A 14,593-nucleotide genomic window follows, 5' to 3' on the forward strand; every position below is an offset into this window, starting at 1 on the left:
ACGCGTGCCTGACGTCACATTGAGACGTCATGCGATGGCTTAGTAGTTTTGCTTCGCACGGAATGTTATCATTGTGCAGGTTAAACACAGGTAGATTTTTAAAACATAAGTAGCTGTCGGGCTTTTGTTGTAAACATTGTTTCAAAACTTCTTCTGATAATGAAATAAACGTGTTCTTCCTGAAGTTCACAGCTATGTACTTGGATGTTGTTGCCATGATGACAGTGCTCGAGTTGGTTTTGACAGGTAGTGGGATGGCTTGATGTAGAGTGCGCCATCCTAAAACACAACTGACGTCACCTGTCACGCTACAAACATCAAGCATTTTGCTTTACATTGCTTCTTCGAATAAACTTAAAAGTGTAATAAAAATTAAAACACTATTTTTTTAAAAGTCGCTGAACTAATGTTGTTCAGTTTGACGTGTATGATCCATTGTTTAATTATTTGCACATATTACAGGCCACACCCGGTAGGTATATCCAACCAAATAAATTTTTCTTTTCGATTGTCTCTATATCTATAATTTTATAATAATATACAGGATATGGCAAGTTTAGGAGTTGTCAAATACCGTACTGAATCCGATCCCGTGGGAATATCGAGATAAAAAATAGCCTATGGGTTATTCCAATTTAACGTCAAATTTAATTCAAAGCTGTTTTATTTTTTAAGCGAGACAGAGTAACAAACATACACACACACACACACACACGCATACTCACAAACTTTTGCCTTACTATAAAATTAGTAATATATTATGATAGTAGAATTATAATTTGTATAAACTAAGCTACAGCTCAGCAGGGCTTGAACTGTCCAGTGTAGGTACTTGTAACAGATTGAGAAAATACTCTAGCATTAATAGAATGTTATACCTGACTGAGTACATAAAAGATCCTAATACCTCTTGTCAGACAAATACAGCTCGCTCGTCTTTACTTTAAACTCAATTGAGTCCATTTCAAGCGAAATTGCGGACTATAAAAACATTTAAACGGTATCGCAAATATGTAGACGTTGCAGTTGAGGGAAAATTAAATTTGACTCACGTGAAAATTTAATAAAGTAGATACAAGAGCGGCGTCGCGGAGGACGTTGACCCGCGGGCTTTGCGAGTAACATGCTGGGTACGTTAATATTACTTAATAGTTTTTTTTTTTTTTTTATACGACTGGAAGGCAAACGAGCAAGTGGGTCTCCTGATGGTAAGATGTCACCACCGCCCATAAACATCTGCAACACCAGGGGTATTGCAAACGCGTTGCCAACCTAGAGGCCTAAGATGGGATACCTCACGTGCCAGTAATTTCACCGGCTGTCTTAACTTAAGTTAACTGGCTCGGCGCTCAAACTTCATGCTCAGTAAAGGTGCCAAGGCGTAAATATCCTTTGGCCTACCTTTCAATTTAACTTATCTCCGGGTAACACTCTTTCCCGGCCCGGATAACACCGACATGGAAATACCGGCCCTGTTTTTTGTGTACACGCCCATAGAAACTGACAGGAGCTTCTATGGGCGTGTACACGAAAAACAGGGTCAGTATTTCCATCCCGGTATTATCCGGGCCGGACATGTACATGTTTATGTAGAATGTGGATCGGATGACACTCTTTCCCGGAAACCATCCGAATTCCTAATAGATAACATACAAAACAGTATCTAGTCTAGCTCGTTCACTAATAAATCTGCGAAAACTAACTTTCCCAGATTTGGCCAAGAGATATCCCAAAAGTTTCATTCGTCGGGACGGGCCATTCAGTTGTCGGTCGATGGCCGACGGCCGAACTTGGCCTATAAACGACAAAACTCTCAACTTTACGGCGCCGGCAAATTTCTACGGGATAATCCTGAGGAACGAGCCATTAACACCAATCCAATACGAACCGTAAACCGTCGCGTAAAAGTCAAAAGTTGTACGGCGTCGCCGCCCGCCCAACGAGCCCGCCACTTTCAATCTTAAGATTAACTGACTAGAGTTGCATGTGGGGTGCCCCGTCTCCAACAGGGATACAGGGAACAGTAATGATTGCACTGAAGAGCTCTCCACAGGTCTCTGTAAAAGAAAAACGGCACTTTAGGATGCTTTTTCCTCCTTTTGTTGCACATTTAATGAGATATATAACGTGTTTGCTTTCAGAAATCTTGCGTAAAAAAGAAAAACTTTAAACAATGTTTCCCATAAGATAGTTAACTAACTAAACTACCTTTGTGGCTTCATTTCTCGCCGCTATCAGGCTATTTGCTATTCTATAACCTCAAAGTAAATTTAATTTCTGTGCCGTCGCGTTCCCATTTTAATTATATCATCATTGTAAATGTTCAAAAGGTTTATATAAGGGATTCTTATACATGTGTGGTGTAAAACGTTGTTGCCATTCAAAGCCGGAGCGACGCTAAACGGCTTACGTGCTCAGCCCGAGTTAAAGCGCTAAGCGATTACTCTCACTTCTAGGTATTGCTTTATCTAACAACGTTATTACACAACAATGCCATTTTATTTTTCTCTCTGACAAAAAAAAAACTACGAAAAATGAAAACGATACACGGTTTTTACATTAAAAGTTACAGTAAATCAATTGTGAAACCTAAACAGCTGTGACTACGTCGACGGAAACTTTAACAACGGGGCATAAATCGACTTACCTACAACGCTTATATTTTTAGATGTTGCTACCTCGTACTTATCTGCCAAAAGGTCAAAAGTGAGCAGATTTTTGTCTTCCATAAATAGAATACTTTAGATTCTTACATCCAGTTTGTGCTTATGGGTAACCGAGATACGTGGTGGGTGTGGCAGTTTGAGCCGTTTATTTGAGTATTTACTGCTTTCTTGCATCTTACAAGGTGCAATAATCTACTTATTCGTGATTCCGTACCTCAAAAGGAAATAAATGTCAATTGCCAATATAGTCTGACCCCACACTTTTTTGCTTAAGAGTAGGGCTATAGGGGAAAAAGCGAGTAATATCATCAAGACACGATTCCCGTTCACTTACATACCTATAAATGTGTACGGAACTCTCGGTGCGCGAGTGCGGTCCGCCTCGCACTTGTTTGTAATTTGTGTTTGTTACACCTTCACGCTAAAACTTCTGGACGGACGGATAATGTTGGTATTTAGACAGCTGGACATTTGGAATAAGGCATAGGCTACTTTTTATCTTGATATTCTCACGGGATCCTTGTAAAATCCCAAAATTCTTAACCGCTAAATCTGACAGACAGACATATGCTTTACGCGAACGAAACCACAGGTAAACTTCAACAAGTTACTACATATATTTTTTCTATGCTCTATATTTTGTGAAAACGTACGTTCCAAATTACCAACAGTACATTTGAACATGTTCTTCGATTATTTCACCATGTAGACTCAACAGAGGGGGGGGGGTTGATCCTTGGTAGGGGAAACAGAAATAGTGTGTTGTCATACAAGAGCGCGGTCGGAGGCACTTGATCCCTCTGATCCCGGCTTCCGCCGCGGCCGTGCCCCGGCGAAGCTTCACCGAAAACCAGCGCCCCACACTCGCGCGGAGCCGAGGACCGCGAGCCATGAGTGTGGAAGTGAATTCGAATCGTATGGTTTTTACTGCTTGGCGTTGAATTTAGGCTAGTGTATATAGTATATGTAATATATACTAAAAGTTCCTAACTGTATTAGACTGACTATTACCATTTCCTATTTTACATTAGAGCTATTTAGTAAAAAATAATGACTACAATGAGATTAATGGACTGATTACCAATCAAATTAACCGATGCTTAAATAACGTTCCGGTGAACGTTCAATCAGATTTAATTTTGAATAGATTATATAATGAAAAATTGTAGACGTCTTTTAGGCTTTGAAAGGAGATTAAACGTAGAAGGGACATCTGCCTTATATCGTTTAAGCGTTGTAATGAAACAAACGCCTTTTCCGTTATAAAAAACGAATCCGTAAGTAAGAATCTCCTAAAACTTAGAGGAGCGTTTAGAGATAATCTAAACAACATTTATTTAGTAATCACCCTTTTTTTGATAAAATTTTGTAGATGTCCCCATTATTTGCATTAATGCATTTTTCAGTATTATTAAATGAGGATCTACCACTCAACCTCATTAGCTTCTTCATATAAATTATTTATTTCGTTAAAAGACATTGAAAATATTTTAAATTAAAATAATATTTTTTTGTTTATTTTTGTTTTTGAATAATTGTTTTTACGTAGAACCTAAGTTATTTTTATAGTTTTACAAATAATAAATTAAGGAAATCAATGTAGGTACCAAGTAATCGAAATTACGTACAAAATATATCCAAAAAACAATTAAAACTGTAAAATAAAAAGTCTGTACTATAAAGTATAAACAATTATAATGCTATAATGAATGTGGATAATACAAAATTGTCTCAATGGCCACATGGATCAGAGGCCCGTCATCGTTTAGTGGAAATCTTCTTGATGTTGTTTAGGAGTATACCTCGGCCTGATTTTGCAGTTAAGGTACCAACACATGCTAGTTACTAGCACGAAAGCATGCTACTATTCAGCAAATGCTACTTACTAGCATGTGTGCATAGGGACGTGCTACTATTATAATAATAACATTCCCAGCCTATATACGTCCACTGCTGCGCACAGGCCTACCTCAGAATGAGAGGGCTTGGGCTGTAGTTCCCACGCGGGCCCAGTGCGGAATTGGGAACTTCACACACACATTGAATCGCTTCGCAGGTTTGTGCAGGTTTCCTCACGATGTTTTCCTTCACCGTAAAGCTCGGTAAATTTCAAATGTAATTTCGCACATGAATTCCGAAAAACCAAGGGTGCGAGCCGGGGTTTGAACCCACGATCCTCTGCTTGAGAGGCCATAGGTCAAACCACTCGCCACCACGGCTTGCTACTATTAAGCATGCTTTTTCTGTGTATACAGGTACAGCAGGTACTAGCATGCTTATTAGCATGCTAATACGAGCATAATGTAACAGTAGCCTTAGGTAGAACACAACTTTGAGAAGGAGGCAAAGAGAAGGATTCAGCTGGGCTGGGCAGCATTCGGAAAATTATGTCGAGTTTTTTCGTAATTATACCGTAAATGTCTGAAAACGAAAGTTTTTAACCAGTGCGTCCTACCGTCATGACATACGGAGCTGAAACGCGGCCCTGCCAGCTATGGAACGAGCTATGCTCGGAGTTTTCTGAAGAATAAATCCGCAACGAGACTATCCGACACAGAACAAGGTCATCGACATAGTTCATAGAATTAAAACACTTGAAGTGGCAGTGGGCTGGTCATATCTGTTTGAGCACCGACAACCGCTGAAGATATTGAGTGGAGATCGCGTCTCGGCAAACGTAGTCCAAGAACGCCCCTCCGTTCAGGTAGAGGGACAATCTGCGAAAGGCTGGTGGTAAAAGCTGGATGTGTCTAGCCGAAGACAGGGCGCAATGGCGGTCTATGGGGAGGCCTATGTCCGGACTGCTATTGCCTGATGATGAATAGTATAAACGATATTCTACCTACTACTTATATACCTATTAGGAAAAAAAACAGATTGCTCGTCATCATCAGTCAAAATCTGTTCAGGCGTGTCGTTTCCAAAAAGCGGTAAGCTGCAAGCAATAGAAACTTAAGTACTTACTTAGGTTAAGAATTTTAATTCATTTGCTGTCTAAATAAAAAAACAAACAAGTGTATGAAACCAATGTTAAGTAATATATCTATTTGTTTAAATATTTTAAGAAAAACAAATAATTCCTCATAGAAATTAGAAAATAATAAATTGTAGATTGAGACATATGCAAAAAGTATGACGTAATAAACGGACAAGTGGCATGTGACTTTATTGACGTCACAAGCATCCTGTCAAAGCTCCGAAGTAAAAGCGGATAAATTCAAATGTCCGTTTCTACTGCGATGTTTTTTCAAAAGCTAGTGTAGATGTTTTCTTTTACGTGCCAAATTTTTCTTCATTATTTTGAAATTTGAAATATTTTTTTAACAGACTTATAGATATGGTTGAAATAAGTTATTTTTTTGTAAAAAAGCATTTTTGAAAAAAATGTAGATGTCCGTATCTACTTTGCTGCCATCGATATACTAAAAAGAATTAGCTCTAGACTGTAATAGACTGAAACTATTCCCATTTTCCTTTCTGCTCTTAGTAAGAATACAAGTAGTACCTACATCTGAATAAGGGGGGGGGAGAACAATCGAACCGAATGGCTCAAATCACGTCCGAATAGCTCTAATTAACCGCCCGCTGAGCGCCGAATCAAATTGAACGGTGTGGACCTAAAGTGAACGATTCTATCAATGAAATAGTTTTGAATGAGAGTAAGATAACCAGAAATAAAACGAACGGTTATAGGCCTAGGGAAAGGGAGCGAATTCAATGCCGTAGAACTCTATTAACGTATCACTACTTAATACGAAAGAATACTAAAAACGCGAACGGCTACATTGCGCGAAATGTACCTATAGTTGGGACGATCCGTTAAGTGAAAAATGACGCATGCATCTTTCATCATCATGCAGTTCACATACTCTTCGCTAGTTATACCGTAATTTTGTCGCGAACTCGTTTGTCATACCTTTTTAATATTTTTTTGTATACCTTTGTAATATTTTTTTCCCACTAAAACCTACTTTATTCTGATTTTTTTCAAAATTCAAATCAATTTATTTAGTAAAAAGGCCGCAATTTTGCCACTTTTACCGCGTATTCTTTTAAACTACCAGCAAAGTTCCGGAAAGAGCACCATTGCAAAAAGAATGGGCCGCAAAGGGATAACTTAAAAACTACAGTATAAGGTGCGACAAACCGGTGCTTAAAAAACGGTGACGGCAACGGAATCGCAGTGACGCACGTAAACATGGCACCGTTTTTATCGCACGCTTTTCCACACGCGCTGCTTAAAAATTACACAAACGGTGGCGGAATCGCAGTGTGTTCGGCACAATAAAACATATGTTAATTATTATTTTTAAATGTCTGTATTCCACTAAATAATACAAATAGGTTCGTATGACCGCTCGCATCGGCGTATAGCGTGCAACTGTCAGATTGACAGTTTGTTTGATGTACGTCTTGTACATATTCCCAACCAGGGAAAAAACAAAAAAATAACCAAAAACGCAAAAAAAAGTACATTAAGTACTGAACTTAATTAATATCTATTGGTAGTACACATATTTTATGAATACTTGTTCTAATGATAGACCCTTTAGGTGTCCTGATGGAAAGTGCTCTTACTTTGCCATCTGCCCCCGGAAAAACTTCTACAACGCGAGCCATAGGCCACCTCAAAGGTGTAACATTGTCATTCTTAAGAAGAACTAAAGTTCCTACTTTAACATTTTCATGAGAATAGCGCCACTTCGGTCTATTTTGCAATTGAACGAGGTATTGCTTATGCCACTGTTTCCAGAACAGTTGGACCATTTTATTACACTGATCCCAAAATTTAATACGACTAATTGGTGCATTTATACAATCCTTCTCAGGGTAAGATGTGAGAGGTGCACCTGTTAAAAAATGTCCTGGGGTTAAATATGGCATCTCATGATTATCTGTTGTCGGTAAAGCTGTCAAAGGCCGTGAGTTTAAAATTCCCTCAATTTGAACTAGAACCGTGTTCAATTCCTCATATGTCATGACAGTTTCACCCACAACTCTTTTTAAGTGGTGTTTTACGCTCTTAATCCCGGCCTCCCACAAACCAGCGAATACAGCAGAATAACTTGGTATGAATTTAAAAGTTATTCCCACATCAGTAGTGAAATATTCAACAGCATTCTGATGGTCAGTGGTAGACTGTAATTGATACAATTTATTTAACTGATTATGGGCTCCCTTATAAGTACTTGCATTATCACAATAAATCACCGAAGGTTTGTTTCTGCGAGCTATAAACCTCTTTAAAGCATTTAAAAAACATTCAGTAGTTAGATCAGTGACTAGTTCGATATGAACAGCCTTTGTCGTGAAACAAACAAATAGTAAAATGTATGCCTTTTGTATGACAGGCTTTCTGACTCTTAACATTTTAACATTAAAAGGCCCACCATAATCCATGCCCACTTTTTCGAATACACGACAAGGGGTGATTCTGTCATAAGGGAGCGAACCCATTAATTGTTCTGTATGTTTTTTCTTTAACTTAAAACAAATAATACATTTATATAAAACGTGTTTAACTTCTCTAATACCATTCATAATATGGTATGTCTGACTTAAATTAGATAGTACTAGCTTTGCGCCAGCATGCATTAATGCCCTATGCTCTTTCTCTATCAAGTAGTGAACTATTTTTGAGCCCTTAGGCAGAATAATAGGGTGCTTAGTAGCATATGGAATATCAGCATGCTGCAAACGACCACCTACGCGCATAATACCCATGACGTCCAAGAATGGATTCAACGCCTGAAGATTTGACTTTATAGGCAATTTTGAATTTAAGCACTTAATTTCTTGACTGAAGAATTTAATTTGTTCACATCTCAATATAATCTTTAAAGAATAATCCAGTTCTTCAGGCATTAAATTTCCAAGGCGTCTGTTTTGCAAACTACGTTTACAATTGTGCAGAAATCTGTAAATATATGCAACTACACGTTTCATTTTATTAATGTTGGAACACTGAGTAAACAATGCCAGCTCCTCAGGCTCATTTATCACAACATGAGATTTTAATTCAGGTATTTCACTTGGCATCTTGAAGCCATCTATGGGCTGAAAATCTAGGCTCTTTAGGCCTGCTGGTCCATGGAACCATAGTTTATTACTCTGCAATAAATGTGGCTCGACGCCACGCGATAGGCAGTCGGCTGGATTTTCAGAGGTGTTCACATAATGCCAAGAGAATTCCCGTGTTAATTCACTAATACATTTTATTCTATTAGCTACATATACACTGAGCTTTAGTGGATTTGTTGTCAGCCAAGCAAGTACTACTTGTGAGTCGAGGAATAAGTAAACCTTCACATCAAACTTTGGCATAATAATTTCGGACACTCTCCTCACTAACTTGGCTAACAGCAATGCACTGTTTAACTCTAAACGAGGCGTCGTTAACTGCGTTGTTGGATTAACACGCGACTTTGAACACAATAAGTCAACACTTATATTATCTTTGTCATCAATAATTCTTAGATACACACAACATCCATGAGCTTTACTACTGGCATCGGCATAGCCAATAATATCGATAGACTTGGCTCTATAAGTGTCTAAATTTCGTTTAATGACAATATTTTTCATATCATTCAGACTTTGAGCAAACCTTTTGAACTTGTTATTGAGGTCTGGTGACAAAGGATTATCCCAACTGGTTTTTTCCAACCAAGCGCCTTGCACTAATAATTTTGCGCTTACAACCACAGGTCCGACCAATCCTAACGGATCAAAAATTTTGCTCACAAATGACAATATATCTCTCTTTGTGTAAACATCTCGAAGTGATTGCTGAGGAGCACTAATTATTAGTGTATCTGATTCAAGGTCACATTTTATGCCTAAAGTTTTTACAACAGAATCTTTATTATCTGTAAAATGTACAATGCCTTTTGCCTGATGCTCATTTGGTATGCCTTCCAACAATTGTTTAAGATTTGTGCACCATTTGTGCAACTGAAATCCACCCATGTTCAATAAATTTATTAACTGGTTTTTTGCTTCTAACAGGTCGCTAGCATTATTATTTACTAAATTTACATCATCAACATAAGTGTGGTGCAATAACGCATCAGCTGCCAGGGGAAAACTTTGTCCATACCTTTTTACTAACTCGAGCAAACAACGTGTTGCCAAAAAGGAGGAGCTTCGAAGGCCATACGTCACTGTTTGAAGTTGAAGACATTGAATGTCAGCGTTTGGAGCCGGTCTCCACAAAATATTTTGCAAAGGGCGGTGTGATGGCGTTAAATCAATGCATCTAAACATCTTGCGAATGTCGCAATTTAAAATATACCGAAATAACCTAAACAGTATCAATATACTAAATAAATCATTTTGGACAACAGACCCATTCAATAAAACGTCATTTAATGAAATTTTTTCTAATGTTCGCATGCTACCATCAAACACTACTCTTAAACCAGTTGTCTGACTGTTCTCATTGAAAACAGGGTGATGAGGCAAGAAGAACACTGCCTTTTCAAGTTTATATTCAGAAATATCAACATACTTAGCATGGCCCAACTGAACATATTCATCAATGAATGCCTTATATTTTAAGAATAACTCTTTGTCTTTTTTGAATCTAGATTCTAAGTTTAAGAATCGCTTTAATGCACATGCTAAGGAATTTCCTAAATGCAAGGCTTCTATATTCTGTTTAAGAGGTAAAGACACCTGAAATTTATTGTCCTCCAATATTACCGTTTCTTGAAATATTTTTTCAGCAAGTTCTTGTTCGGTATTTGCTTCTGTATAAACCTCAGGTACCTTTTCCACCTGCCAAAACTGTGTGACCTCCTGCTCCAAACGACTTATACCATCATTTTGAATTTGTTGTTCACAACAGAAGTTTGAAGCTAGAAGTGCGGACGCTCTGCTTCCACTGTCAGGAAGCTTCCCGGCAGCTATGTACCCGAAACGGGTGTTTTGTAGGACGAGCCCGCCTGGTGATACCGGCAGTTGCTCGCGAAGCAAGACCTGGAAGAATACATCGGCACCTAGGAGTATACCTATCTGGTCACACACATAAAAGTTGTTGTCAGCTAACTCAATATTTGAAGGGAAATTTATAACTTCATTTTTCACATAAAACTGTGGCATATTACAAGTGATGTTTTTCACAACATGGCAGGTCACAGGGATGCTAAAATTGGTAGCAGTAGCATGTATATTCAATGTAGTCTTTTGTGTTGTCATTTTAACGCCATCACACACACCGGTGATTATAGACTCACTATTATGTAACTTACAACCCAGGCGGTCTGCAATTTCAGACAGTACAAAGAAACCTGGCTTCCCGAGTCTAAGAGACAGCGTACATAGAAAACCTGTCCATTCTTATCATATAATTTTGCCTTTATGGTAGGCAACAGCACATTGTCGCTGCTATTTGTTAAGAGGCTAATTTGCCCGCACTTTTGCTGTGACCCGATTCTTCAGATGACACAGTCACCTTTTCTTGAGGAACTTCCTCATGTAGCAGAGTATTATGTTTACCTTTGCATATTGAACACTTAAATGAGAAGAGGCATTTTCGTCCAGAGTGCTCATTTAAACAAATGTTACATAAACTATTTGTAATTACAAATTGTTGCCTTTTTTGTGGGTCAGCAAGCTTAAAACTTGAGCATTGATGCAGCTTATGCTGCTGAGATTGACAGTACTTACATTTAATAGTTTTGACAGGCTTAGGATTGTTAATTGAAACTAAACTAGAACGACGCTTTACAGGTGAACTCTCTCCCAAGGCTTCCAGAGCTGCGGCACGGTTTTCTAAAAAGGTTAAGAAGTCATTAAGTTGAGGCAATTCACTATTATTCTGGTTCTCCAAATGGTAAGCTCTCAGTGTGTACTGGTCAATCTTTTTACTTAAAATTGCAATAATAACTAAATCCCAGTGCGAAGTTGGAGCACCTAAATTTGTCAAAGCACCCAGATGCTGTTTAACGCTAGAAACCAGATTGCGGATGCAAGCAGCAGAAGTTCTTTGCATGGGAGGTGATTCAATGATCGAGGAAATGTGATGATTTATCAATTGCCTTTTATTATCATAGCGTTGCTTTAAAAGATCAAGGGCGATAGAATAGCTCTCTGCCGTAAGTGGCAAATAGTTAATGAGCGTTAAGGCTTCACCTTCTAAATGTGCCTTTAAATAATAAAGCTTTTCACAACTGCTTAAATTTTTGTCAGTATCAATGACACTGATAAAAAGTGAAATAAAGCTCTGGTAACCACCTACCTCGCCATTAAATTTGTGCAATTGGATGCGCGGAAGGCGAAATCCTACTCCATTTCGGGCAGATGGAGCAGAATCACGAGAGGAAGGCACAGAATCGGAAAAACGCGGCGAAGAGTTCGACATCGCGTTATCAATGATGCTTGAGAAGAACCCATTGAGTTCATCCACCTTGTCTTCAATTTCTTGGATGTTTTCGGTGTCAGCTGGATCTAACATCATAATTTCTAAGTTAGACTCATTGTAGTCAGTAAAAATTTTTGCGAGTCGATCTCTTTTTTGTTTGATAATTATAGGGTCCACTGTACCTGCCTCCGGCCCATCACCCAAGCTTCGTTTGTAATTAATCATGCGCGTTATAGACGCTTTGAGTTGCCCCCTGGCTGCTACTAGTCGTTTCAAGTCCTCGTCCATTTTGTGAAATTAGGTAGTGAAAACAATTGCACGGCAAATGCGTGTCACCTATAAAAATAAATGAAGGCGATGTACAATTTGTAAATAACTTAATTACTTTCACTTTTTTCTAATAAAACTTGGCATTTACGATACCTGTATCACACTGTAACAATTCAAAATATCCTTCAATATTATATGGATGATGCAACTTGCACCGTATGCGTATGCGGTACACTCCAGCATAAATTTATACGCAATTATGTTATATTCTTTATGCAATTGATGACTTAATAAACAGAAACAACCTTTGTATCGTTTCAACAACAAAATTATCCGTAAGCACACAAACAAAATAAACAAGCTAATTTAACAAGACACGTTTCTTTCTATGGTCGTATGCGCAAACAAAATGGCGGAGCGGGCGGAGAGAAGCGAAGAACGAACGAATGAAGTGACTCGCCGCCTTGGATCGCAATCGCAGCTCGCAGCGCAGTTCCGTTCCGTTCCGTCCGCTTTGCTTATTCGCCGATGTAGCGACAGCGACTTGAAGTTGCTCTGGCGTTTCGTTTCTCCAAATGTACGGCTCGCCTGCGCACTTCGATGACGTTTCGTTCTTGCACGGCGTAAGATGACGTTTCGTGTGCGTTTTGCAAACAAGAGTACTGAATGAAGTAAAGATAATACCAAAACGCAATGAATGAATGAATATTGACCGAAGTATAATCGTTGAATGATTTCCTGACTTGCACCACAGATTTTATCACAAATGAGAAATTGTAGGTATATTTTTACGTTTTACAAAATAAATTGCGAATAGCACAAAAAAATGTGGTAGCTATAGATCACAGTTGAATGCGTCGATGAAATGTCTTGATGCTGCAATCACTGAATACAGCAGTGTTTAGGATGTTGTTGTTTTTCTGTTTAAAGTCGATGTTATAAAACAAATCAAGTAATATTGATAATGATTTTGGCACTCGAACGTCGAGGAGGGAGCACGGCTCACCTTACCTATTGTATGCTCATAGGTAATTAGGGTAAAATTAATGCTACAACTTGCAGCGAAAGGATAGTTTTTGCGGGATAAATAAAGTCCACTGAATTGTAATAAATGTTCACGCACGTAAGCACTGCAAACGCGAGTAAATAAAGTCCTGACACCACGGGTGTCAGAATTAGTCAGAAATACTAGAAAAATCGAAGAATCCTATTCACTGAATAGGGGAAAAAAAAAAATGTCCGGCGGAGCACTGCACACACACGGAAAAATAAGTTTTATTTGTTGATCACTAGTGTAATTGACACTAACACGCACTGCGCAGTAATCAGTTCCTTGCAACGTGCAAAGTTTATAAAAGTTTGTAAATGAGTTGCACACTTCTGCGAAACGAAAACGTAGCATCCAATATGGCGCTTGTCCGTCTTGCCACTACCGATATACTTAGTCCAAAGCACTGCACTGAACTTCCGCGAGGGTCCACAAAAATGCTCGAAGGACCATTATATGTTTCGGCACAATAAAACATATGTTAATTATTATTTTTAAATGTCTGTATTCCACTAAATAATACAAATAGGTTCGTATGACCGCTCGCATCGGCGTATAGCGTGCAACTGTCAGATTGACAGTTTGTTTGATGTACGTCTTGTACACAGTGACGTGCCGTAAAACGTTACAAATTTTGTTCGGTATAGATCTGAAGTTTACCAGCACGTCACTGCGATTCCGTATTTTAAGCAGCGGTGTGGAGAGCATGCGCCATGTGCCGTCACCGTTTATTAAGCAGCAGTTTGGTCGCACCTTTTAAGGAAAAAATTACAAAAAAAGATAATAATAATACAGGGATGTATGGGGTCCTTAGTTACAAAAACTAAACACTAACTATATCTACGTTCAGTGAAGTATAGAAAGCTTCCACCGTATATATAATTTTATATGGTCATCCTATAGAAAAACTACAGGTTAGGTTAGGTTGTTTTTATTACATTGTGAACTATTATTGGATTCAGAGAAAAAAGAGTTATGACAAACGATAATTCTGACAAACATTCATTCAGACTTTCAATATCCATGCGAGTCGATATGGACCCCTCAAGACCAGTTTGCGCCTCGTTCCGGTTTGTTATTTGTTTTGCTGCGACAGAGGGTTATAACGCAAGGTTTGATATGCGCCCCCTGTGATGCCACACGCGCTGCGATTCCCAATCCGTAATGAGGAATATTCATGGAACAAAAATGTTCCTCTTAAATAATTGAACTGCATAGAAAACCGGAAAATAAAATGAATGACGT

The 14,593-nt window shown here is 38.5% G+C and overlaps 1 protein-coding gene across 3 annotated transcripts; it reads right to left on the minus strand.

The window, feature by feature from the left end:
• Positions 1-6,951: 6,951 nt before the first annotated feature.
• Positions 6,952-13,947, minus strand: LOC141436924 (uncharacterized). 3 transcript variants are annotated; one of them, XR_012452347.1, is made up of 4 exons: positions 12,454-13,947; positions 11,908-12,366; positions 11,337-11,441; positions 6,952-10,646 (listed from the first exon to the last, which is right to left on the minus strand). XR_012452347.1 is itself a non-coding variant. In XM_074100054.1 (3 exons), the coding sequence occupies exons 2-3, from the start codon at positions 12,316-12,318 to the stop codon at positions 10,555-10,557; spliced, it is 1,074 nt and encodes a 357-aa protein (XP_073956155.1). In that variant the 5' UTR covers positions 12,319-12,366; positions 12,454-13,947; the 3' UTR covers positions 6,952-10,554. The 3 variants fall into 3 exon arrangements, 2 of the variants coding, with proteins under 2 accessions (XP_073956155.1, XP_073956156.1); XM_074100054.1 differs by having other exon boundaries at positions 11,337-12,366; XM_074100055.1 differs by lacking the exon at positions 6,952-10,646 and having other exon boundaries at positions 11,092-11,441.
• Between the last annotated feature and the right edge of the window lie 646 nt (positions 13,948-14,593).

The sequence above is a fragment of the Choristoneura fumiferana genome, chromosome 17 (assembly GCF_025370935.1).
Source record: "Choristoneura fumiferana chromosome 17, NRCan_CFum_1, whole genome shotgun sequence".
Lineage (NCBI taxonomy): Eukaryota > Metazoa > Arthropoda > Insecta > Lepidoptera > Tortricidae > Choristoneura > Choristoneura fumiferana.